Raw genomic sequence first — 24,263 nt, 5'->3', positions numbered from 1 at the left:
ATTTTTTTTTTTGTTTTTGTTTTTTGGGAGCCAAAGAAACTATTGGTCGGCCGTTTTATAAAAATAAAAATACATGTAAATACAATTGAGAAAGCACTTCCTATAATTTGGTATTAGTGTGACTTTTTGTAAGTAATAATCAGGATTAAACTGAACATTTCTGGCGGATATTTGTTTCATACAGCCATTCTATTTGGTTGATATATTTGATCGGAATAAATTCTTACGTATCTAGCGGTGCATTTGCACAGTCACAAGCCGGGACAAAATTGCAAATGTGTCCTCTAACTGCAGGCCTCTTATACATAGGTCACGTCCACGACGAAAACACAGCTCATTTTCTTTTAAATGGACGTATTTTGCTCTACGGCTCGTACACTCAATTGGGGAAACATCTATTTTATTTCTTCTTGAGTCACATGTGCTAGCAGCGTCCATGTCTCTTTGTGCCGGCTTGCTGGCTGAGCTGAATGCGGATGAGGGAAAGAGCGTGGTGCTGAAGTGCTCAACTTCAATGCAATCAGTTAAAAGGACAATATAAGATCCAGCTTGCGAATTACAAATCAATTGCCACTCTTGATTTTAGTGCGCAAACCGGATCCTGATATATCTCCTCAACTGATTAGATTGAACTGGGAAAACGTCCAAGTGCTGCCCCGGCATCCAAGTCTTTTATAGACGTCGATGGAGCGACTCTATGGCTGTGAGAAGGTGCTCGCTCAGACTCTGGATGATTTCAGATGTGCAGCGGCAGGCACGCACGGGAAACATCAATGCATGTTCCGGGCCGGCCCATGCTCGGCAGCCCGCATGCGGAGCGGCCCGCCGTGGTGAGCGTGACAGGCGGCTATCGGCTAGCGTTGTACTGTACCTCATCTTGGAAGGAGGGAGGTAAGGAGAGGGGGTACAGGATGGGGGTTGAACGAGAACAAGAGGCGGGGAGGAGGATATCGACGGAAGGAGAAACATTCACGAGGAAAACCCACAAGAGACGCTACAACTCCAACGTCTTGGCTTAGACAACGAAGAACGGGAAGCTTGGCCGTGTTGTGTGCGTTTGGAGATTTGTCAGCGTGTGTGCGCAGCAAATTGTCATTTCCGGCAGAATCAAACTGCACTTGTTTTTTGGACATGACTACGAGAATCGTGTGTAGGTTCTGAGATGCAGGGCTGAGGTGGGTTCTCTCACCACGGAGTTGTACTGCGCCTCACAGTAAGATCTTACTGTGAACTCCATGTCTTCTTCCTCCTTCTCCTTGACGGGCTTCTCGGGCTCTTCTTCCTCCTTTTCCTGTAAGTAGGCCTCCTGGTCCTGGGGCATGTACGACATCTCGTCTTTGTTCTTGAACTCCAGGCTCAGGATAGACGGGGGCAGGAGCAGACCCAAGATGACCTGTTGGGGAGGGGGGGAGCCGTGACAGATGTGATGGAAACGAGCGCTTTCACGAGCGGCGATGCCGTCGTTAGGATGTGCGGCATTGATCATCGTGTGATACATAAACTGGGTCGGGGCCGCCGTCGAGGCCGTCGCCGCGGAAGTCATCCAAGGAAGCTTTGCGGATGCAGTACGGTGCTCTGAAAACACTTTCAAACGGCAAAGAAGATGGATCGAAGATGCCTGAAGCAGCTCTCGTAATCGGTCGTAGCACTTTTTAATGCACGGAACACTCAATGATCATTTGTAAGCATGGCAACGACGATCTTAATGGCGATATGTTGCCAGCAGCAAGCAAGGCGACATTACCGAGACGCGAGTCGTTAAGGCCCGGCAACGCGGCCAAATACAAAGTCGACTATTGCCGACCCGGCGACATGCCTGACCGTCAATCCGAAAGAGGGCAAATCATTCATTTCGCTTCAGTACGACTTCCAGGCTCCGCGCTAGCGCACCGAGCGTCTGTCATTAGTCAAGAGAATCAAAAGGCGTCAGACTTGGACGTGGTGTTGAAATCGATAGTGTCAACTCCTTGATGGTGTTCCTAGCCTGCGGTGATGAGTTCTAGTTTTGAGAATGGATGCTCACCGTCGTGGTGATAACGTTGGCGACATGCGCATTGTTTGACAATATTTGGACAGCGTTATTTGCGAGATGTCACGACACCCCGAGGGCACGGCATCTTGTTTGTTCCACTTGTGGCGTGCTTACTGTCTCTTTCCACTCCCGCGAGCCTTGGCAGTACACTCAAAGGTCAAGGAATACTTGAAGCGTTCCCCGGTGCCTCCAGCTCCGGGAGGCTAAACCGAGAGAGGGTGCGGGTGCGACCCCCCCCCCCCGCTGACTGCACCCCTAGCAGAAACCGACTGCTTGTCAAAATGAAAATTGTTACCGCAGGAGATCTGGAAGTCCAAACTTTTCCCTCCAAGTGTCTTTTTCACCCATTAGACAGAAAAACGAACCGAAAAAGAGCCCAATTACATTTTCACCTGAAAGGGGAGATTTATGCAAATATCGAGTAGGCAGTCAAAGTGAATACGTGTCCGCGGCCCCAAAGCGAACGCTCCAAAATATATGGGACAGGGTTTGAAGGTTTGCTAGTAATTAAGGTCAACTCTTTCATTGCCCGTGGCTTCAGAAAAGAATCAGCAGGATTAAAAGTAACGGCAGAAGATTCACACCTCGCGGCTGATTCGACTCATTATGCTCTTAAGTGTTGGACTATTACCTCAAGTGTTCATAAATGATTATTTCCCTTACCTTGAGTCCCGAGTTCTTCCGCATGCGCAGACGTCCCATCCACATGTCGGTCAGCAACATCTGACTGCAAGTGTGGGCGATGAAATCGCGATGCTTGGCCGCTACCGCCAGCTGCAGGCAGGTGGCGTTGCTCCAGTTCTTCAGCTCATACGTCAGGAGTTTCATGGCCATCTGCTCGTCCTGTTTATAGGACTGGTCCAGAAGTTCCACAGCCAGCTGGCCAAACTCTCTAGGAAATAGTATGCGGAACATAAGCGCCCGCATAAAGACATGAACAGAGGGATTGTTGTGCCTTGTCACGACATGTAAGGATTACATGAAACTGGTCCAGGCATCACTGACCATCTGCTCCACATTCGAAATTAGATTTGCATAAAAACACCATCACACAAGAGAGAGGACTTCAAAAACAAAAAGGCAGCGGCACATAAAAATGGCTCAAGTAGACACACACGACATCATGCTGAGGGACGTTTTTATCAGTATGTTGCCTCATTTAGCAATATGGGATTGGCAAAATAGAAACATCTCAGTATGTTGTAATACAGTTCCACCAAGCTTAAAACTTAAATGACAGTAAATACGGGTAATTATTTTCTATTATTATTTGTATTCATTTTAAAATGACGGGTCTGTCACACCCACCTGGAGTTGTGGTTGAGCTCCTGCGAGATGTCGTCCACCATGTCGTTCTCGGAAGCCTCGTGCGCCATGGCCTTACACAGTTTGCACGCCACCAAGGCTTTGGCCATGGCCTCTTCGCCGTGTTGCCAAAAGAAGAGCGCCATCTTCTGCCGCTTCATCAGCACGGCCCACACCATCAGCTCGTGGAAGGGGAAAGGGAAGTGGTTGATTTCGGGGTCGTCCAAATCGATGTCCACCTCCTCCTCTCGTTTGCGCGTGGTTTTCTGGCGGCCCCTACGGATGGGCATGTCATCCTGGTGGGGATCCGTGACATGTGACAGGAGGGGAGGAAAAGATAGATAGCTTTGTAGAGGATGGATGATGCTCATTACCATCAATCCGAAGAGCAAATGTGGCGGCCCTGACCACTTTCAATTCCGTATACGGTCCACTACATATGAATGAAAATGACATATTCAAAATCTCATTTGCCCTCCTTGTGTCTGAAACGGTCTCTTGGGTAGTGTATTCCCGTCTCTGGACTGACACTGCTAGCTAGAGCCTAACACATGATGAATGTTTGATTTCAAAAATTGTCATTTGCGTAAGATTAATGTTCAACTGTAAATATCTAGTGGCTAGCTGTAGCGCTCTAGATATTCTACATGCTTTGAAACAAAACCGGGCCAATGAATAGCCTGTAATGCAGTCAGCTAACATAAGCTAACGTGTTTTGGTTTAGCGACATTGACGGGCACACGTGAAGAGAATAGACAAAACATCATGCATGTTTTTTCTTTTTAAATTCATGATTGACAGAAAACTGCAGCTACTACACAGTGCGGAATCACACATGACGTCAGTCATTGCTCATTCAGTTGGGGGAAACTGTGAGCTCAGACAAATGCGTTCTCACAAGAATTTAGTAGAAAGTTTCACAAAAGTGACAACTGATCTACTCTAACCATTTTGGGACGCTATTAGTTCAAGGGGCAAACTGTCATCGTAGTAAATCTTCTATTGACTGTAGCGGATAAATGTTTTTAGACCTACGTCTAGCTAGCTTGATAAAACATTGGAATCCCTCTGGAGGAGCTGGGCGGAAAGGAAACCTTTTTATACTTTTTTTAAAAATACTCATTTAGAAATGACCTGGCCCTCCTCTGGTTCTTCAGCACAAAAAGTTCACCCACCCCTTAACCTAAACTGCTCTAGCTAGCAGGCACACATCTGACAATTGTGCTGCTTGGTGATAAAATGCCGCCAAAGAAAATTACGACTCATTAAGACTTCAACATCGAAAATGTCAAATAATCGAGAAAAATCACAAGTATATATAATAATTAATAAATATGTATAAACATGGAAAGATATTTTCCAGTATGCTAATGGATAGCGCAGCATTGTACAGTAAATCAAAGGTTTTGCGCAACTTCAGTGGTGAATTTTATACTGTATTTTGGCATAGTTTTAAAACAAGTTTTTTTTTTATATAAATTAAGTACCGTAGGAGGGTATTGTCCTCCATCACTGAGTTTCCGTCAGTATTTGCCCACCTCTTCTAAGTACAGTGTATTACTTTTTGTATGAAATCCTACTAAAAACTCTTGTGAGAAGAGGCTCCACACACATGACTGACACATTTAAACAGTCGGGAGCCACAAAACAGTGATGATTATACTTGGAAAAAGAAGACACTGACTGACCGAGGGACAAAACACAGACCAGCACGTATTTGGAAGAACACTTTAGAGGAGGGGAAGGAGGAAGTGGAGGACGGGCGGTGAAGGAATGACCATGATGGCAACACTCACCTCCATCCCCAGCAGTTTCAAGGCTTTGGGCTAAAAAAGCAACAAGAACATGAACAGACTGAACAACATCTTTTGGGATGTATTTTCATGGAGCAATGTGTTGCTGGTGAAAAGACAGGATGCTACGTATGTGCACAGCTACAACCTCTCTTGAAGCAGAGCGGTGGCTTTAGTACAGCGTACTGTGTATCTGTACTAAAAACAAGGCCATGTTTGCATTATGCATTCATGAGCTATCATCCCAGTTGGTAAAAATAGGCATGGTTTCCTTGGGGGGTGAGTGATATCTGCATCTATTTAAGGGCTTTGTTCCTTTTTTTTTTTTAACATGTGTTTATGTGCGTGCGTATGAGCGTTTGATTGCGATCACAGCTTTCGCTGGCGTCGAAAAAGGCAAAATAAGAAACGGAGTCCCTCGCCATCAAAATAGCTTTGCATGACTCCATCTTCCTCCGTCAAGCTGCTTTTGTTGCTTCCATTGGAGACATGCAAATAGATAAACAAGCATATGACAACGCACGCGCACACGTACGGCGGACCATGAAGCAAAATGAAGACATTGTGATATTTCTTTTATCATAACACCCGTGTATAATGCAAGAACCCAATTGAAGAGGAATGGACTGCTCATAATGAAGGTGTGCATGGGGTGGCCCAAAAAAAAAAAGAGCCAACTATAAGGTGCACAGGAGCGGGTAATGAGCCTTTTGCTAAGTGGTTTCTAACGGCCAAGTGAGATGAGTGGTACTGTCTGCATCGACAACACTTACAATCAATATCAATGTGAGTTCAATGACACACACAGCATCAATAGAAAACGGTAGTCTGTAATAGTTTGACCTTAATTAACCTTACATCAGAATCCCAGCTACAAAATAACGTGGATGGGCTAATCATTGGTTCGTTACCCTTGGCGACAACAGATTAGAGCTTTCTTGCCGCTATCAGTGCACCAGACTGGACAGCCTTCAGGTTGTTAGCATTCGCGTCAATGATATCATTGACTATCCAAAGTTACACGTTAAAATGAACAGATAACGCTCATTTGAAAACATATTGCATCTATCTCCGTTTAAAAGAATGGAAATTCCAATTTGTGTGCCGAAAGCAGCAAAAGCGCTAACAAAACTTTGACTGCCTGCATAATTACGGGCTAAGGTTGCCGTGATCTTGCAGGACCACTCAGGCATGTGGCAAGAAACACTGAACTTTACATTTTGCCCTGGAGTACATATTGTAGTCCCTGCTTTGCATATTATATCATGATTAAAATACAATGCATCCAAATTATTCATCTTATCAGGGTTCATTTGCTCATAGGATATATTTGTAATTATGAATAGTAATGATTCAAGTAGTGAAAAAAATATAAATATATATTATATGTATATATAAATATACATATATTATACATTTATATATATATAGATATAAATATATCAATATTTACATATATTTAAAATATATAAAAATAGATATAAATATATAAGAGTTTTGCCTATATATTAAATAAAAATAATGACTGTTGAAGAAACATGAGATGAATTTGCTTACCCTTTTGGGTCCAAAAAGGTTGTGGTACAGAGTCCTGAATCTCTTCCTGGTGTAGTTACAACGATAAGCTCCGCCCATGAGGTACTCAATGACCAGTCCGATGTCGATGAGGCTGATGCGGTAGTCTGGGGGCAGGTTTCCCTGCAAAAGTGCGCAGCGTTAATGGGCAACAACTTCTTGGCCAGGCAAGTAATGTGCACACTCACTGCAACAACAACACAAAAAAAATCCACATCAAACTGAGTTTGGCTATGAAAGAAAACGTGATTATTGGATTCACCTTGAAGTAGATCCAACTGAACCCTGGATATTCTCGCTTGGAAAGAACACACAGCGTCAGTGAGTAGAACGCACGATAAGCACGAGCAAGGGAAATGAAAAACACAAAACACGACGCATGAGATCTCTCTTCCAGCGCTTGGCACAAAATTGTTTTTTCAACAAGTCCGTGCTTTACATTGGAAGGAGTGCCAATACCTGGGCTGGTCTCGCAAGGCTCGAGACATTGACAAAATGTCCATGTCTGGCCTTAGATGAAAATTCTTAAACTGTCTAAAGAGCATGATTGATTTTTGAGGTTAATTTTAAAAGCTGAATCATTTTCTTTTAGGGACTAAAGCGGGAGAAAAAGATGTTAGTCTGGAAGAGACGGGTGATATAAAGAGGGACAGACGAAGGAGGATTTAAAGATAAGATGTTTGCCCTCGACATAAAACCTCGACGGTGCTTAATTCATTATCACGGAACACTTACCCTCAAGGGATGTCCGCTTAGTTAGGCGAGGTATACACTTAGCGACGATAAAGCAAAATTTGAGGATTGTCTAATGCTTCTGATCCAGGCCAGACAAAGGCTTGATTATTGACGCGTTTTATTTTTCTGTAGTCGACCAGAATGTGATCCGTTGGAATATTTTCCCAGAAATTTCATCGGTCCCCAACCTGTTTCAGGTAACGAAGAAAGTCTTAGAAATATATTTGATTAAATGAAGTGTTTCGAAAAGAGTGTCATGAAGAGACACAAATCCCGTGACATTTATATTATATTATTAAATATAATTGAATAAAGATGCCATGCAAATATGTGTCATACTCGCAAAAGCAACAAGTCAAAGAGGCAGGTTACTTTCCGTGGCGAGATGTGGAAGCACGGTGACAACCAGCGTGATCCACCTTTTGTTCATTTACTCGTCAGGAAAGTCCATTTCTGCTTGAGCAGCTGCAGCCCACAAAGCCAATCTGTCTGTTTCTGACTGCGCTTTCCCACCGTGTAATGATTGGAGCACATTACACCCGAGAGCAACCTTCAGCAACAGTTACCAGAAGAACACCTGCTTCGGGATCTAAAAGCCCGCCGAGGTGAACAAAAACAGCGGCCGCGAACGCTCAATCCGGGGAAGGCGCTAAAATCTGACGCCAGAGAGATGCAGTGTAGTTCCGTATCATTTCAAACTCTTACATTACCCTTCCAAAAAAAAAAAAAAACGATTGAGCGATTTTGAACACATTTGAGGCGTGTATGACACAAACAGCAAAGACTCTCTGTAACTTCTGTTATCACCCCAGGCTAAACTTACTAAACAACATACTTCATTGACACCAATTACAACAATTCTTTGTTAGCTAGGTCTTTGGTGCCCCCTTGTGTTATATGAAGGCAGAACAGAAAACACTCAAAAATACAAATGAAAGTGTATTATTAAATAGCTCAAAAAGGATGTCTCGCCATGCACTTTATTTGTATGCATGTGTAGGTGGGGTTGTTCAAAAAGGTTCTACGCATCAGAGTCACGTTTGAAGATGTGCGATTGCAGCATCCAACCTTTTCCGCAAGTCCCAACGCAGGATGCAAGGCTACCGCAATCAGTACCGCTTGAAGTAATGTACCGCTGCTAATGCTAACGCTGCTGATTTTGACTCGTCTGTTAATTCCCAAATGAGGGCTCACTCGAAATTGCCACGGACGGACCGTGAAGCTCAGATTTCTGTTTGGCGACGTTCCAATCAAGTTGTGTGCGCCACAAAAAAAAAACATTATGCAAATGGCGACGGTTTAACTTGCAAGAAGTGAATGAAAACATTTCATCAGCTTCCCGATGAAATTAACGTGATGGCGATGCATAGGGAACAAATGACAAATGTGGCAAACTGTGCATTTTCACTTGTCAACACAAACAAACACATGAGGTTACTCCTTCTCAGCCTCGCAGCAGTTCCACAGCTGTTTTCTCAAATTCCAAAAGGTCTGCAAATAAAAGACTGTTTAATGTGCGCTGGCGTTTGTTTGCAATGGTGCTGTGCGTGCCTTCGAGAAAGAACAGAGTCAATAGTGAAGGAGTAAATGGAAGTCGACGGAAGGATGAGAGCCATGCACAGCTCTACGCAGCTCCGGCTGAAAGAAAACTGCTGGCGGGCCGGCCGGCCTCTATTTGCGGGTTAGGAGCAACTAAGACTAGCCAAACCAAGAAATACAAAGAAAGGCAAATCAAAAGAAGCTTCATGTGGTCTTGACTACACAAGACATTCCAGCCAACATTCCCAGAGGCTGTGCAACAAAAAGTGATTCTCGTACCTTTTTGACATCCCTGACGAGGTGGTAAAGCGTGTTGGACGGGCCGTGCCTCTGCAATCAAAAAGGAAGGGAAACGTAACAAACTGTCTGCAACGGCGCGTCGACGACGTGAACGATTCGCTTACCGTGTTGTAGAGCTCCTCTAGCCTGGATAACGTCAGGAAACGATGCATACTGACTCCGTTTTCAATCAGCAGCTTGACAAAGTCCACCCGGTCCAGAACTAAGGCATCCAACATGGCTTGCTCCAAGGAACCAACCTGAGGAGACATTAATTTAATGCAGGGGTGTAAAACTTAGTTTTTGTCATTGAAGTCGGTTTCCCTCCGAGGGCCATTTTGACTGAATAACTACTTTTGAAATCAGACTGGTAAAACATTTTCAAATCATTTAAAAGTATGAATGGTAACAAAGCTTGCTAGCTCTATTTTCAAAAAGTGAAGACAATTTGTAATTTTAGTAATGACACAAAGTCCAAGCAAAATGTGTCTTTGCGGGCCACCTAAAATGATGTGGCGGGCCGTATCTGGCCCCCGGGCCTTGAGTTTGACACCTATGGTTTAACGTGACCGAACTTTTCAGCCAAACAATCACATGCTAAATAATTCGGAGTACAGTTTAGGCAACAAGGGAAAAGCTTCCTGTGAATATCTTACAGGCCATTGTTGTCCATAGATGAAGATCTGACTCCGGGCAATGTCGACTCTGTTCCACGCCAGAGCCAAACTCAACTGGTCAGGAGCTGAAGCGTTGGCGCCTGGAGGAGGAGGATGAATCACATGCATGTTTGCTTTTAGGACATGTTGTCCTTTCTAGAAGCAATTATAAAACTCTGTAATGGTAGTCGGAATTTTGAGTCTTGCATAATGACACTAAAGAAGCTTGAAGCTCGCATCTTGAAACAGATAAGGAGAGCCGAGGCATCAGCAGTTGTATAACAATTCCCTGACAGCCCACCTTCCAGAGAGTGTCTCATTCAACCCCCAATAAAAAAAAAGGCTCTAATGAGTTGTTTTGCCACCAAGGCGACTGAACGACCAATTGGTATGCAGGATACTCGGTCACCAACCACTCTGGGCAGCAACAACAACACTATTAGGATGACTCCGAGGGGACATCCCCTCCTCGGCATTTAAAAACGGAGACGCCGCTCTTGTTACGATGACCTGGATGAATGAGAATCTACCGAAATATATTTTCATCATTTGAAAACAGCAGATTGAATCAAAATGGATAAAAAAAAAATATATATATAATAATAAATCGTTAAATAATAATAAAATACTAAATAAAAATCTAATCAAAAATAGTTTCCAGTAGACATTTCATTTAGGATTGAAAGCAGAAATAACAATAATAACAAAGCAACGTACAGTTAAGCGGGGGGGGAAAAAAATTGACGTCGACCGCTCAGACGATAATTTGAGTCTTTTAAGCTGCTCCATTTAAAAAATCAGTCTTCTGTGAATTAAACCCTAATAATCTTTTAGTATGTAGACAAGAATATTCAATGAGTCCAATAGAATAATCAGTCTACAATGTGGCGCTACTTGAAGGCCCGCACACGCATTACTGGAGCCTCATGCAGCGATTTCGACTAATAAGAGGACAAGCTCGCTAATAAGCACTTTACTGGAGATTTGTGTGCATTAAAGTGCAGCGTGGTCTTGTTTTATTCAAAGCGTGTGATCTTATAGCGCTTCTCCGTGGAGGCCAAATTGCGGCAAATAATCTTTACGGAGCCAACCCTCAGACATCGGACGTCAATTATTCCCTCGAGTCTGCTTTGTTGTTAAATCTCACAACTTCTTGTTTGCTATGTTCTTGTCGTGGGATCTAATCCAGCGTTTTCTATTGCAGGATGTGACAGAGGCAGAATTTCACTTTGCACTAAAAGCCTTCACACGACTTTTATTCACCGTGCGGGAGAGAGGAAATGTGTGTGAAATGACTCTCGAGCGGCTTTTTTTTTTTTTTGGTGCTTCCTCTGCACGATTTTAATGAAATCCCTTCTTCCCACTTTCAAAACACCGGCGTATAAAGAAATGGGGGGAAAAAAAACTATTAGAAATCAGGACGAAAGAGTGACGGAGATAACTGAATATTTGTTCACAGGCAAGGCAATAAAGGCACAAATCGCCACGTGAGTCAAAGAAATGATGCATCTGCAAGAATGATGTCAAACATTCCAATCTGCTACAAACTATTCATAAGTGCAAATGAGCGAATGCTCCAAAACGGCTACTGACACAATTAGAGTCCGATTGTACCATCAGAGCAACCGTGATCAATCAGACAAGCTGAGTCACCAATCGAAAGTATGGATCCTATGTGTGTGTGTGGAAAGATTGGCCTTGGGAAACAATTGGGAATGGTTCAGTTGTGTGTCGGACTCCCAATCCCCCCCAATCCCTGTTTATTCGCTTAGGCGAATCAATACGTGGCTACTGAATCAAGGTTGAACATATTGCCGGATGTTTTTGCTTGAGGTTAAATGAGCCTGCAAGGCCAATATATCATCATCTTTGAATATGAACAATATTAGGGTTTACCTTTTAGAAGTGCGGTGAGGATGGCAAGGTCAATATCTTGATGACCTTCGGAGCCCATTCGAAAGACTGTAATCTGGGAGGGACAGAAGATATATGAAATAAAAAGAAATAATACGTATAATAATATATATGAATATGATAAATAAGTAAAAATATGAACACATTTTTCGGACACCGCAGTAAAAGAGAAAATGATTCCCTTCCTTTGTCTTGAGGCACGCTTTTATTCCTTCGAGGTGATATTTGACAAACAAGTGTTGGCACATGTGGGCATAGGCGCACGTACATGTATGATGCGCTCACGCGTGGAGGGCACCTTGAAAAAGCCAAGACGCGTGTTCTGAATGGCTGACGAGTTACTCCTCTAATCCCGCAATCCAACCATCCATCTCCTCCCACCTCCCTTCCCTCTTTCTTTCTTTCTTTCTTTCCCCGCAGCCCATCTCCCTTCCCATCTTAAATGGCTTCATTTCATAGCGCGCCGGGAATCGGCCGGCGTCCGCCGCCGCTGCTTCGCCGTTCTTTCGGCCAATGCGGCAATCGTGCGGGCCAACCCTAGCTGTCCTTTCTCCAATGATGCGTGTTTTCATACAAATATTTAAAAAGTAATCCCATCCTCATTGGTGATTTATGGTATCTATTATCTCGGCCCATTAATCATCGGAGCAGCGTATGCTGATGACATGCGGACGCATCCCTGCGAGGAATGAGGAGTGAGGCGCCACGTAATACCTTCGGATGGTGTCACGTAATCACTAATTAGGGCGCACTTCAATATGTGTGTGCGTCAACACACATTCACGGCTGCGTAATCAAAAGGTCTTTTTCCAGGTGAAATGAAAGTGCAATGGGATGTGAAGGTATCGATTAGAGGTCTTCATGAAAAGACGCACATCATTTGCGTGTAATTGTGCCACTCCAAAATATATATTTTTTTTTTGCCTTCATATTATCATCCACAGTTTGCAGGTTTAAAGAAGAATTGGAAAGATGGTGAGTACATGACTCCATCAGACTCCAGCACAGCTCATTAAAGCTCAGTTAAAATTTGCATCTCGCTGCCTTCAGAACAAAAGATGGATGAAGTTGTCATTGAGGAAAGAGCACGATCAGTGAAGATCATCTTGGCCCCCCCAGATGTATTCACCTTGACCGCCGCGCCTTCTCCCAGCCAGCATCTTTGTGCCCAACGAATCTAACCATGAATCATCCCGCCCCTTCCCCTGGCCATTCCCCTCCACTCTTCCTCCCAGTCTCTCCCTCTCTCTTTCCCTTTTCCAATCACGTCGCCAAGGTGACCCCTGAGTGTTTGCGCTTCCACTCATAATGGAGATCTTTTGCAACAAGGCAACCTGTTAGAAGGTACAAGCTTGCTAATGTGATTTCAAGGACCCCCGTGATGCAGCAACATCTGCTACATGCAAAGTGATGTCCACCTTATCGGATTGTACGCTCGCTTCATATCAGGCCTTTCGTTTGAAGTCGCTTCAAAATAGACTTGATGGTCCCGAACCATCATGGCATGAGACATTTTCTGCAATACCTTATTGTACCTCCGACTGGAAAATAATAATAATAATAATAATTGAATGTGACATAATAATAATTATCATTTTATTTATTTTTATAATAATAAGAACAACAATTATTCTACTCAGTTTTGTCTGCCTTTGAGCAGACCAGAATAAAGGATAAGACCTGAATCGTAGCAATTTCTGAAGGAAGATGGAGATGAGAGGAAAGAGGAAGTCTGCGTGTGGCAAAGGAGGCAGAGAGGAGCAAAGACGGATGTGAGAAGTGTCAAGGCAAAGCAATCTTCCTGTGAGTGGAGGATTCCCTCATCTTCATACTTGCTAAGCTACACGCTTTGGGGATCAGGGGAAAACGGTCATGCTGGAGTGTGTCAAGCTGATTAGAAAATATGCAAAGGGCTGTGCCGTGATGAATGCGACATGCACATATGTGAACGGCATTCCATATTTTGGCAAGGAAAGCAAAAACTTTCTGGCTGAGAATTTAAATATATAACATATGTATTGTGAGAAGAAAATAATCATTCACAGCTTGACAGCCCCAAAAGGAATTTCGTGTACTAAGTTTGTCTCCCCATCCATTTTTAAACAGATAAACTGCCCATCTGATAACAAAGTGTCTCGCCGGCAACTTTATCTCCTTCTCCTCCCCCTCCAAAAGTTTATTGTGCTGGCTCAGTTTTCCTCTTTTAAAGTCACATATTTTCCTTGACTTCTTCTCCTAAGTGACCATTTTGTTCTCCAACTAATTCTTAGCTTCTCTTGTCGAGAGGCCGACGAACCACGGTTGTTCCTCGTGAATATTTCATTTGGATTAAACATATAAGGGCTATTCTTTACTCAATTATTCATGCCAAGATGGGAAATATCATTGAGCAACTTGCATAACATCACATTTAAAGGGAGGGAGGGGGAAGAAGGTCTAGCTCATGAATACTGAATGAGACTTTTGGTTATAAGCGCCACAGGAAAGAAAGAAAAAAAAAGTGCATTTAGAGTTTTTGGATGTTTGCTTCATGGCTACGGAAAACTGTTGCTCTAAAGCAAAAAATAAAAGGCGCCATCATATATGTGAAGCTCATACTTACATATTTCATTAGTGGAGATTAGTCTCCAAATCTGAAAGGTTATATAATGTCTTAATTTTTTTGGAACGACAAAAACGTGTCATGTCCACTTGGGCACAACACCTAATTGTCGGAGGCCGAGAAGCGCCAAGCAGCAAAGTGCCAACAACTTTCTGGCTCCGAGACAACCGTAATCCATTTAGGCCTTTACTGACTCTCTGCATGGGACAGGAGAAATCATCGCAGCCTTTGTCCTGTGAGACAAGTCGTTTTTAAATGAATAGTGGCGAGATAACGGGAACGCTTCATCAGAAGTCATCATAACAACATGATTCGCGTAAAAAAACCATACATAAAAACTCCCAAATGCCACATGAACGTCTTCCTAGCGTGACTTCAATGGAAGAGAGGGAAAAAGAATGTGACCAATACGGCCGCCGATTCACCGCAGTCTGTATGTTGTCATAATTACGGCGCGCTATTGCGACGGTGGTAATTGTTGTGCGGCTTGAAATTATCGGCGCTCAACAGCTGCTTGCGCTGAATGATTCACGTGCCATTGTTCCGCTTGGTGGCATTTGTGCCGGGAAGCCGGCTGCTTTTGAGAAAGCCCGCTGAGGATGTCGTCAATCCTCTTACATGGTATGCAAGACGCCGGCCGGGCTTCCAACCTGCCACTTTGCAAATACCACAAATTCAATACGTTACAAATGAACTAGAACACAAAGTTGAATTAAAATGAGGATGAAGTGTTTCGATGTGAAACTAATTCCAATTGTATTGGCAAACTTACACTTGTGGCTAGCGTCGATTGATTCGAGACTCGCTGCGGAATAAAGTGGAAGCTGTCGGTAAATATCGACTGAAGTTCTTTTATTCATTAACGTGTTGTGTTTGCGTGTTAAAAGATAGTCGTATGCATTTTATTTATTCATATATGGAATGATTTATTATCTTATTATTTAGCAATGTCATGAATGAGAGATGAATGTGTGTGACAACACAGGATGTGTGTCTTACCTTGAACTTTGTATAAACCCTCACCGTGCAGTTCATGTCAGCTCAAATTTTAATTAATGAATAGTACCACATCGCAAACATTTATACAGTAGCGTAGTGGGTCTATGTGTTCGTCAAAAATGAGACAGAGGTTTTATTCGTATTACTTTGGCTTCTGACTGACTTTGTACTGTTCTGCCACTGTATATTTTATTTGTGGTTGTCCCATTGCTATATGTAAAATCCGCAATATAAATAAATGTGTATTATGTTGTATTGGATTATTATTAGGCACTGTAATATTATGCACAGTTTGGATACTCATGGGTAAAATTAACATTAGTGCGATATCAACCAAGGAAAAAAAATGGGTTAGACTCAAGCCTTGTGAGTAGTTAGCGTGTCCAATCAATATTTTCAAAGCACTCACCAGCTCCTTCTTTTTCATGCACTCCATGAGGATGATGAACAGATGTTGGGCCTGTGTGCGGCTGTAGCTGAAGGTTTTCTGGATGGTCACCAGCAACTGGTCTCTCAGAGACTCGTTAATTATGCTGCAGAAAAGAAGCCGAGAGGAGCAGGATAAATGGAAATCAAACCAAAGAAAGGGCAGAGGAAAACAGAAGAGGGGGAGAAAGCAAAGGGGCGGGTGGGGTAAATTAGATTTGTTATCTGTAAGTGAAACCAAGGTTGACCGGGACTATCGGCTGCTACAGTATTCCTGATGCTCTTTAGCAAAATGAGCTTCATCTTTAACTGGACGCAGTGAGAAACACTAAAAACAATTAAGCCAAGCGCGTCTCGTGAGAAACACGTTGCATTATCAAAGTGATGCATCAGCATATTTTCCAGTAACAACTTTAATTTGCTGCAATTGTTTTGTTCCCAATAAGCCGTTTTCCTTAAACGTATTCATCATCACACATACGCGGAGGAACGCGTCTGCAGTATGCACAATATAATGAGATTCATTCAGCATGAGTTCATTTTTGCGCTGGTGTCTATTAGCCAAAGGCATGGAAAAGTGCATCCGTACGATAGTGCTCTCCATCCAAATTTGCCTACCCTCCCTCCTCGGAGTATTTGTGACCAAATGCCAAGATGTCGGAGGCTCTTCCGCTGCCGTCACACACGACTACAGGGACCGGCGGGGTGTCCCTGAGGTACTCCAACACGATGGAGATCACATTAGGGCCTCCTTCCACAATAAGAGCCACCACTGGTACGCCCTGGCCAATACCTGGATACAAATAAAACAAAGCACAATTCTCTGTCAAATCTGAAAACCATTACAAACTGAACAGTGGCAAGATATTCTATTTTTCCCCTCAGTTCAGTCCATGTTTTTTTGTTGTAAGAGAGTATCCATTGAGGCATGACGGCTCAGTATCCACCCCCGCCTATTTAACGGTTTGGGTCCAATCCATTCCCTAAACCCGCCACCCCTCTTGTCTTGTTTGACATGCTATTTCTTCTTGCCGTTTTGACTCTTATAATTCAAAAAGCTACGCCTTGCTGGATCATCCCTGCACCGCACTCTGGGGTCTGCATAATTCACACGGCCTCTTGCGCGTGGCAAGACAAGGACGACGGGCGTTTGGCGGCATAGACTCCACCGCAAGGGGGACAGTTACATAAGGAGAATATTTTCGGGACTTCATCTGCTTCAAAGACTTCAAACGTCACTGTGCCGTGACACGTCACGAGATTAGACGAGGGCGGGACACCGAAATGGACGCAAGCGTAAGGAAGCTGATCTCTTCCGTGTTGCTCTTTGCACGTTTGGGGTTGTTTGGATGGCTGCGGAGAGAAATTATCATTAAAGTAAAAGCCACCGTGGGGCGAACGAGGAGGGGGAAGCACAGCTGCGGCAGGTTTAATAGTGTGAAAAGCACAACAAGCAAAACAAAACCACAAAAGTCATGAAATTATCCTGAGCTTCACTAACTACAACATTTACATTGGAACAACTTTAGAATAAAAAAAGATCAACATTTTATACAACTTGCTTGCTCACCATCCATCCATCCATTTATTTATTTAGTGTTTATTTATTTATTGAACAAAGTTCTTTTTTTATGACACAGACAAGTTTGGTTAGCATTCACTGGCTTGGCTTGTTTAGCATCTGAGCACGTCTCCTGGTTGCCTTACTTCTTGCTTGAGGTTATTCCAGATTCTGGATATTCAACACAATACTTGCTACTAAGTAAATTATTGATGACAATAACACAAACACGCCCTGGATGGGGAATGTCTTGTAGAAATCCTAATAAAACATTGCTTGAGGTTCATTTACTTTGAAAATAATTGTATATAATAGAAATATTGATGTTTGGGAATAACTTCTCTCCATCAGTGTTTGCTGTGTTGCTTTGATTGATTGGCTTGAACTTCTTTCCGCCAGTGTGCCACGAAATAATCTTTAATGGCAACTGAAAAAGTACATGACGGAAAATCATACCATCATATTGCTTTGATTCACATCAGACAGCCTCCCGAGTACTGCTAACGTGATCTCTGTGTTTAATTAAATCAGCTCCTGAAGGCTTGAGAAAGATCAAAGGCAGTATTATTTTCTATTTAAAAAAAGATCAGAACTCGGTAAAAGGTGAGTTATTCAAAAAAGAACATATTATGTTAGTGCTAACCTTTTATCACTGCGGTATATGGCGAGCGAGTAATAAATGAAGACTCTGGTGACCTTTCCCTTCTGGTGGAAAAGATTTGGTATTCCGCAGTCCCCGCTGCTGACCACGCACCCGCATTCTTTCCACATCATGTCGCATTTCGCCATCCGCTCATGGAGCAAAAAGTGAGGCTCGGACGACAACGTAGTACTTCAAAAAGTTTGCCTCGGTTTTGTTCCACGAGGCTCTTGACTTTCCCGGTGGCGTCGCTTAATTTTAATCTTCCATCTACGGGCCGGTCCACGAACGAGGTCACCGTGTCACGGCTAATCTGCAACGCAAGGCCTGATGCCTTTCGAGATTCAATTACCTGGCCTACTTCATCCTTATTTATTTATTTTCATCATGTGCTGTGATTAATGAGACTGCCCGTGAAGAAGGGTCAGCGAAGGTTACCTGGAGTGTACGGTAACACCCTCATATATTATATTATATGATATTATATTATGAATTATTATTATTATTAATATATATTATATATATTCCCAATAATTGAAGTGCAATTGGAAGGTGCCTTCATCGTACGGGTAGACTTTATTTGAACTATTTTATTTATTTTATTTAATATTATTTATTCATCTATCTTATTTTTTATTTATTTTATTTCATCCTGTAGTTGTCTGTCATCTATAATAAGATCTAAGCCATGTCACAAATGGACAATTTGCAACCTATTCCTGCACAGGGTAACGGTAATTGATTTCAAATAATTGATTCGTGCTTATAATGTCATTTTTACAGTGTGACATAATAAAACCCAGCGCGGGACATCTTTCACCTAGCAGCCTCTCTTTCACCACACGTGATTATATGTGCAGTCAAACCTTTCACCCTGTAATTTCTTCATTCCTTTAATTGGCTGGCAGGCTACAGCGGGATGCAGCAGGGAGCCGTGCTGTGAGGAAAATTGATACCGCCAATACTTGATTTTGTGGGCAGGTAATCAAATTAATAACTGTCGACTAACCCAAGAGTGAAGGCGAAGGAAGCGAAAACATACTCCAGCAGTACTTCTCCGTTTCCCTCACCACGAGTTATTTGTGATACAGCTCACTTGTATTTGAAGGCACCAATGAAATCCAACAATATAAAAAATATTAATAATGTGAACCACATACTTCAAAACAGCCTCACATGGAGTGGAATTTCCAATCCTGGCTATTTTGACTAAAATGCACAACACGCCTCCTTAAAATGTTTCACATCAGATAAAGATGAACAGTGGCGAATGTCAGATGAGCTGGCTTTAAACCTTTGTAGCAGTACTGCTTATCTCGTCGGGCAGATTCCGAAAGGCTCCTCCTCGGATCCGATGAAAAAAAAAAAATAATAATTTAAGCGGGGGAAATTAGGAATCCCATCAGGCACTTTACATTGCTCGGATGATGAATGTGTGACGACTGGGCGTCCCTTTGCCTTCCCAGCCCCTTTTGTATGATTCCAGGCATAGGATGACAAAGGGAAGTCCATGAGTCACATGACTGGAGGGTGAGCAGAGAGAATATTTTTTGGGGCATTCAAGCCAAAGAGTTACTGTCAGATCAACACGAATGGAATATGGTGATATTAAAGCACAGGTCCGCCTCATGTTATTATTTTAAAAATGCATTGGTGTCCTTGTCTTGAAAATAAATGGAGTCATATTGGCAAAAGCCTTTTTGGCATTTATAAAAGGTGTTTGCGTGCATGTTGACAACAAAAGGAGGGAGCAGAAAATAAATCGTGCCTTCCCCAATCCAGGTCTGTGTCCCTGACACATTTGAAACAATATGGTGGGAGGCTGTTGAAAAATGCATTTCAAGAGGGAACGGGCGGCGGGCTCCAGCTTTGTGTCTGACTGTGAGAGAGCAAGAGCGAAAATGAGAGAAATGCATTTTGTGTTTGTGACAATCCATTTGGGTTCCCGCCAAGGTCTTAAATGAACATTGAAAATTGATAAATGCAGTGTGACAGGGGCTCAATAGCAAATGAAGAGCGTGCACATGAGCAAATACACATTAATAGAGTGTAAACACACAGTACACGCTCCGAAAATACAAATGAGCTATTGCTGCCCTGTTCTCAACATGCTGTAAGCTCAATTTAAACTGGATACGTGGAAAATACTGTGATATTAACTATGCCTCTCAAAATGCATTAAGTGTTCAGCTGTCAACTGCCTCATACTAAAAAAAAATAGATAAATAAAAATACATACATAAATAAATAAATGTTTAAAAAAACAAAACACACACACCACCTTTTAGCATTCAGTGTGTCAACTGTGTGAGTGTGACTCACGCGTGTTGATCTTCTGCAAGGAGATGTGTTTCTCCAACTGTCGCCGCAGCCTGACCTCGGCACCGTACTTCCCCGTGGTGCCGTTGTCGGCCAGGATGAAGTGCGAGTGGAGGCTGTTGAGAACCGTCAGCTTGCTCATTGGGTTGGACATGGTCTGATACGGACGCACCACCTGCAGAAAACAGAAAAAAAAAAAGGATCGTGTTCACTGTCTTAGCATAAAAAAAGTTACACTATGCCGTGACTATAAATACTATCTATGAAATTGTCTACTTAACATTGTATCCTAATTAACATGGCAAAAAATATGCTGAGTAATCATTGTCATTGTTTGACCTTTACAGACGTTTTCACTCATTAGAAAACTTCAACCGCAGTGTCGTTTCTCGCTTTCTCACTTACGTCTTTACCGACGAGATCCTCCTGATTTTCCACGATGCCCCAGGGAGCAATACCGATGGTGCAGATTTTTCCCCTGGACTTGGAGGCGTGGTCTTTTAGCGCATCACCCACATGGCGAATGACCCCTAACAGAACACATTGAGATGAAACTCACATTTCTCTAATTCACATTCAATAATTGATTCCATTTAGTGAGGTGTGGTAGTTCACCTGTATTGACCCCTCCGGTGAAGATCCAGGCTCCGGTGGTCATGGCAGCCTTGATGAGCCCTTTGCCAAAAACCTGCTTGAGTTTAGGCTGCAGTTCAAAGTTCTGCAGCCCCCCGTGGACTGAGATGAGAAGCTTGGGCAGCTCCAGCTGCCACTCCTTGGTCATCAGATGCAGCAGCAGGTCCGGCTTGGTGTCGTAAGACACTCGCACGTACTGCAGACGGTCGGACACGTGATCAGTGATTGTGCTGATGCGGGGAAACCTTGCTTGTTTTTATTTGTGGGTTTTTTTTAAGTCGAGAACATGCCAGACAGATGTTTGCTATAATTGGAGGCCGTGTGTATTATCCAAACATCTGTTGATTTGATCTAATTCATCCGCAGACACCCAAACTAACATATGCACGGCATGAATAATTCAATCGTGAAAATAAATGAGCGCCGATTCACCTGTTATCATCTACGCGGAACGCATGGAGGCTACGGCGACCGCTGACAGTGAATCAGATGCAAAAGTCATTTGAAACAAATTCATTTTCACTTCTAATTATCTTCAAAGTACAGAGACTTAATTGATTATTCTCTCTTGAATTATTCTGGTGATGGAGAGCCAGCATGTTTTTTTTTTCCATGGCGAGCTTTTCCTACAGTTGGGAAGATATTGAGTTCTGTGACAATATACATACCAAAGACTCAACTGAAAAAAAGTTTCTAGGTTTGTCTGCTCATTATTCAGCGAGAGAACGTGGATTGGTTTCAGAACAGTGACTTGGATGCGCATGGGTGTCAAACTCGAGGCCCGGGGGCCAGATACGGCCCACCACATCATTTGATGTGTCCCGCAAAGACAAATTTGTGTCATGACTAAAATTACAAATTGTCTTCACTTTTTAAAAATAGATTCTGCTAGCAATTTGTATTACCATTCATCTTTTTAAACTATTTGAAAAGTTTTAGATGTTGACAGTCATAATGGAGGGAAACCAAACTACAATGCGTATGTGCAGGTGTTCACCATGGCTTTGTTGGAATGTCCTCCTCCCTGGAACTCAATGGTGCCGAACGCATCCGTCGGGCTGAGCTGAGTGTGTTTGCTGATGGACCACTTCTCAGACAGAGCGTCATTCTTGGCCGGCCGTTCCGCTTTATCATTGTGACTGGATGAGATGCCGGGGGGAAGGCCCACATGCTGTCCTATCAGGCGACCGCAGCAGCACCTGTGTGAGATCAGAACCCGACTTGATACATTTCTTTACAGTCAAAAGGTTGTCGTGCGCTTGTGCGTCTGTCAAGGACAAACGTAGATGGCAAAGTGTGTAAAAATGAAGCGACAGCCCGTCAAGAGATTGATGTCCGTCGTTTGAAGGTTCCGATGGACCCTTGCACTCTGTTATCAGCCCGATCTCTTTTGATTCGCTGCTCTCAACTCTCCTTGTCTCTCTACACGAGCTATTAAAGTGAAAGTTATATGGAAGCGGCTATTGCATTACAAGTTTGGTTTTTATTTGGATTTGTTTTTCAATTTCACGGGATGAAGCAAGAGAAAGCGGCTAGGACCGGGATTCTGTCGACACTTGATATTTCCGCCTCGGTTGCTTTTCCTTTACCTCCCGCAAAGCGAGTGTTTGTTTTCTCACTTGAAAGAAAAGATGTGGTCTCGAGGGAAGTGGTTTCGACATCATTGTATGATAATCCCTTACCCAAACAAAGTGTAGCGTACTGAAGCATGCCTGGTTGCTGGAAGGAGAGGAATTAAAATCTCGTCTTTTTAAATTTCACATCGGTGCGGCGATAGCTGTTGTGCAACGCATTAAAGAAATCAGTTCAGCGTCATGAGAGCAATGCGGGAAATAGATTTGTCGATGAATCGAAACCTGGTGAATAATTTAGCGAAGATGGAATCTGAAACAATTGTGAAGGAAATCTTTCTCATCCATATTCAAAGTGAATAATCACAATCATTAGTTCTGTCAGACAACTTCTGGTGACTCATAACAAATTTTGAAGAGAAACGGTCGTCTGTTATTGTTCGTTGTGCCAGACCCTCCACAAAGCGTAAAAATGTCAATCAAGTTGTAAATGTCAAACTTTGTGTACTAGTTGCTATATGTCAGTAAGTCTGTGTACGCTCCAAAGCGAGCTTAGTCGCTCCTATCACAGAAGGCCAAATTCTCTCCAATCGCAATCTAGGAGATCACCGCTGGGTCGGGAAATTGAGGGGGCGTAACCGAGTTCACCCCTTCGTCCAGAATCCGTGCTGGTGAGAGCCAAGAGAGATGTGTCCGCCTTATCAGTCAACCCCTCCTGCTTGTTGGTGGATGATGATAACGAGGGGGGGCAAACTGAGCTCGCCATCTCTTCTTCCGGTCCGAGCGATAGCCAGCCTCTCTCTTCACACCTGGGGGGGTCATTCATCTGACAACTCCTCTTGTACAGATAACAGCGATGCCTTCGCACACGTGGATGCCTTCAGGAGCCGCTTCTTCACCCGTGGCTCTGACATTTGACACAGGCATATCTTGGGTGTGCTTCATCGGCGAGGTCTTGGAAAGGAGCCCGATTGTTCATGTTGCTGTTTTTCTTTTTGCGCTTACGGGGCTGCCACTTTTCAGTCGTACGCTGACGCAAGTAGATGTGTCTGCCAGTCACAGAGGCAGGCTTTGCATGAACTCATAAATACAGGCTAGCTCACAGGTGACGCTTATGTTTATTCGGTTTGGGACAATTTGCTTTCAGCAAACTGCGCTTGTGTAAAATAACTCTGGGCAACATGACAAGAGGAGAAAAAAAAATGCTTTTCCCTACTTCAGTTTTCATCATCATTATTGTTTCACACTGCCTGCACTGCCGAGAGGAGGAGAAAATGAAGCTCGGACAGCCATCGATGAAATCATCCTGTAGCGGACGGTGGCCTCTTAAATCATATTAAGCTCGGAGTTTAGACTTTGTGTATGCATAAATAATTTGTAAAATGTCACACATGAAAAATATGGCGACAATAATCCCAGCAACTACTCTTTACTTGTTTTGTTGTGAAGAAGATTATCAATTGTGCTTACCTATGGGGGTCTTTGGCGCTCACAATAATATGAACGCATTCTCTCTTGCTGAACGCTCTCTCTATCCATGATTTCTGCGCCTGTGGACACGAAAAAAAAAAAGAACATTAAGGTTAATGGCACAGTGGGTGTCAATAGGACAAAAAGAAAAGAAAATTGAGTTCACCTGAAAATGCTTTTTTGGAAATGCTTGCAAATGGGACTTTTTGGGGAG

General features: G+C 43.2%; 1 protein-coding gene across 12 annotated transcripts in view; it reads right to left on the bottom strand.

Moving 5' to 3' along the window:
- The window catches only part of trpm3 (transient receptor potential cation channel, subfamily M, member 3), a 77,362-nt gene that overhangs the window by 11,381 nt on the left and 41,718 nt on the right, over positions 1-24,263 (bottom strand). For 7 of the 12 annotated variants that reach the window (XM_088375233.1, XM_088375234.1, XM_088375238.1 and 4 more), the window contains 16 exons: positions 24,050-24,129; positions 22,006-22,207; positions 20,991-21,204; positions 20,781-20,905; positions 20,379-20,550; positions 16,474-16,648; positions 15,839-15,962; positions 11,811-11,883; positions 9,915-10,015; positions 9,384-9,518; positions 9,259-9,309; positions 6,688-6,828; positions 5,134-5,163; positions 3,341-3,633; positions 2,696-2,924; positions 1,190-1,393 (listed from right to left, as the gene is read on the bottom strand). In XM_088375233.1, coding sequence (XP_088231359.1) covers positions 1,190-1,393; positions 2,696-2,924; positions 3,341-3,633; positions 5,134-5,163; positions 6,688-6,828; positions 9,259-9,309; positions 9,384-9,518; positions 9,915-10,015; positions 11,811-11,883; positions 15,839-15,962; positions 16,474-16,648; positions 20,379-20,550; positions 20,781-20,905; positions 20,991-21,204; positions 22,006-22,207; positions 24,050-24,129 — 2,349 coding nt within the window. The remainder of the gene's footprint in view (positions 1-1,189; positions 1,394-2,695; positions 2,925-3,340; positions 3,634-5,133; positions 5,164-6,687; positions 6,829-9,258; positions 9,310-9,383; positions 9,519-9,914; positions 10,016-11,810; positions 11,884-15,838; positions 15,963-16,473; positions 16,649-20,378; positions 20,551-20,780; positions 20,906-20,990; positions 21,205-22,005; positions 22,208-24,049; positions 24,130-24,263) is intronic. The other 5 variants (XM_088375228.1, XM_088375236.1, XM_088375229.1 and 2 more) reach the window with 3 other exon arrangements.

The sequence above is a fragment of the Syngnathus floridae genome, chromosome 5, assembly GCF_059516105.1.
Source record: "Syngnathus floridae isolate MCC-2025c chromosome 5, RoL_Sflo_1.0, whole genome shotgun sequence".
Classification (NCBI taxonomy): Eukaryota; Metazoa; Chordata; class Actinopteri; order Syngnathiformes; family Syngnathidae; genus Syngnathus; species Syngnathus floridae.
This window is presented reverse-complemented; position numbering and strand designations above follow the sequence as displayed.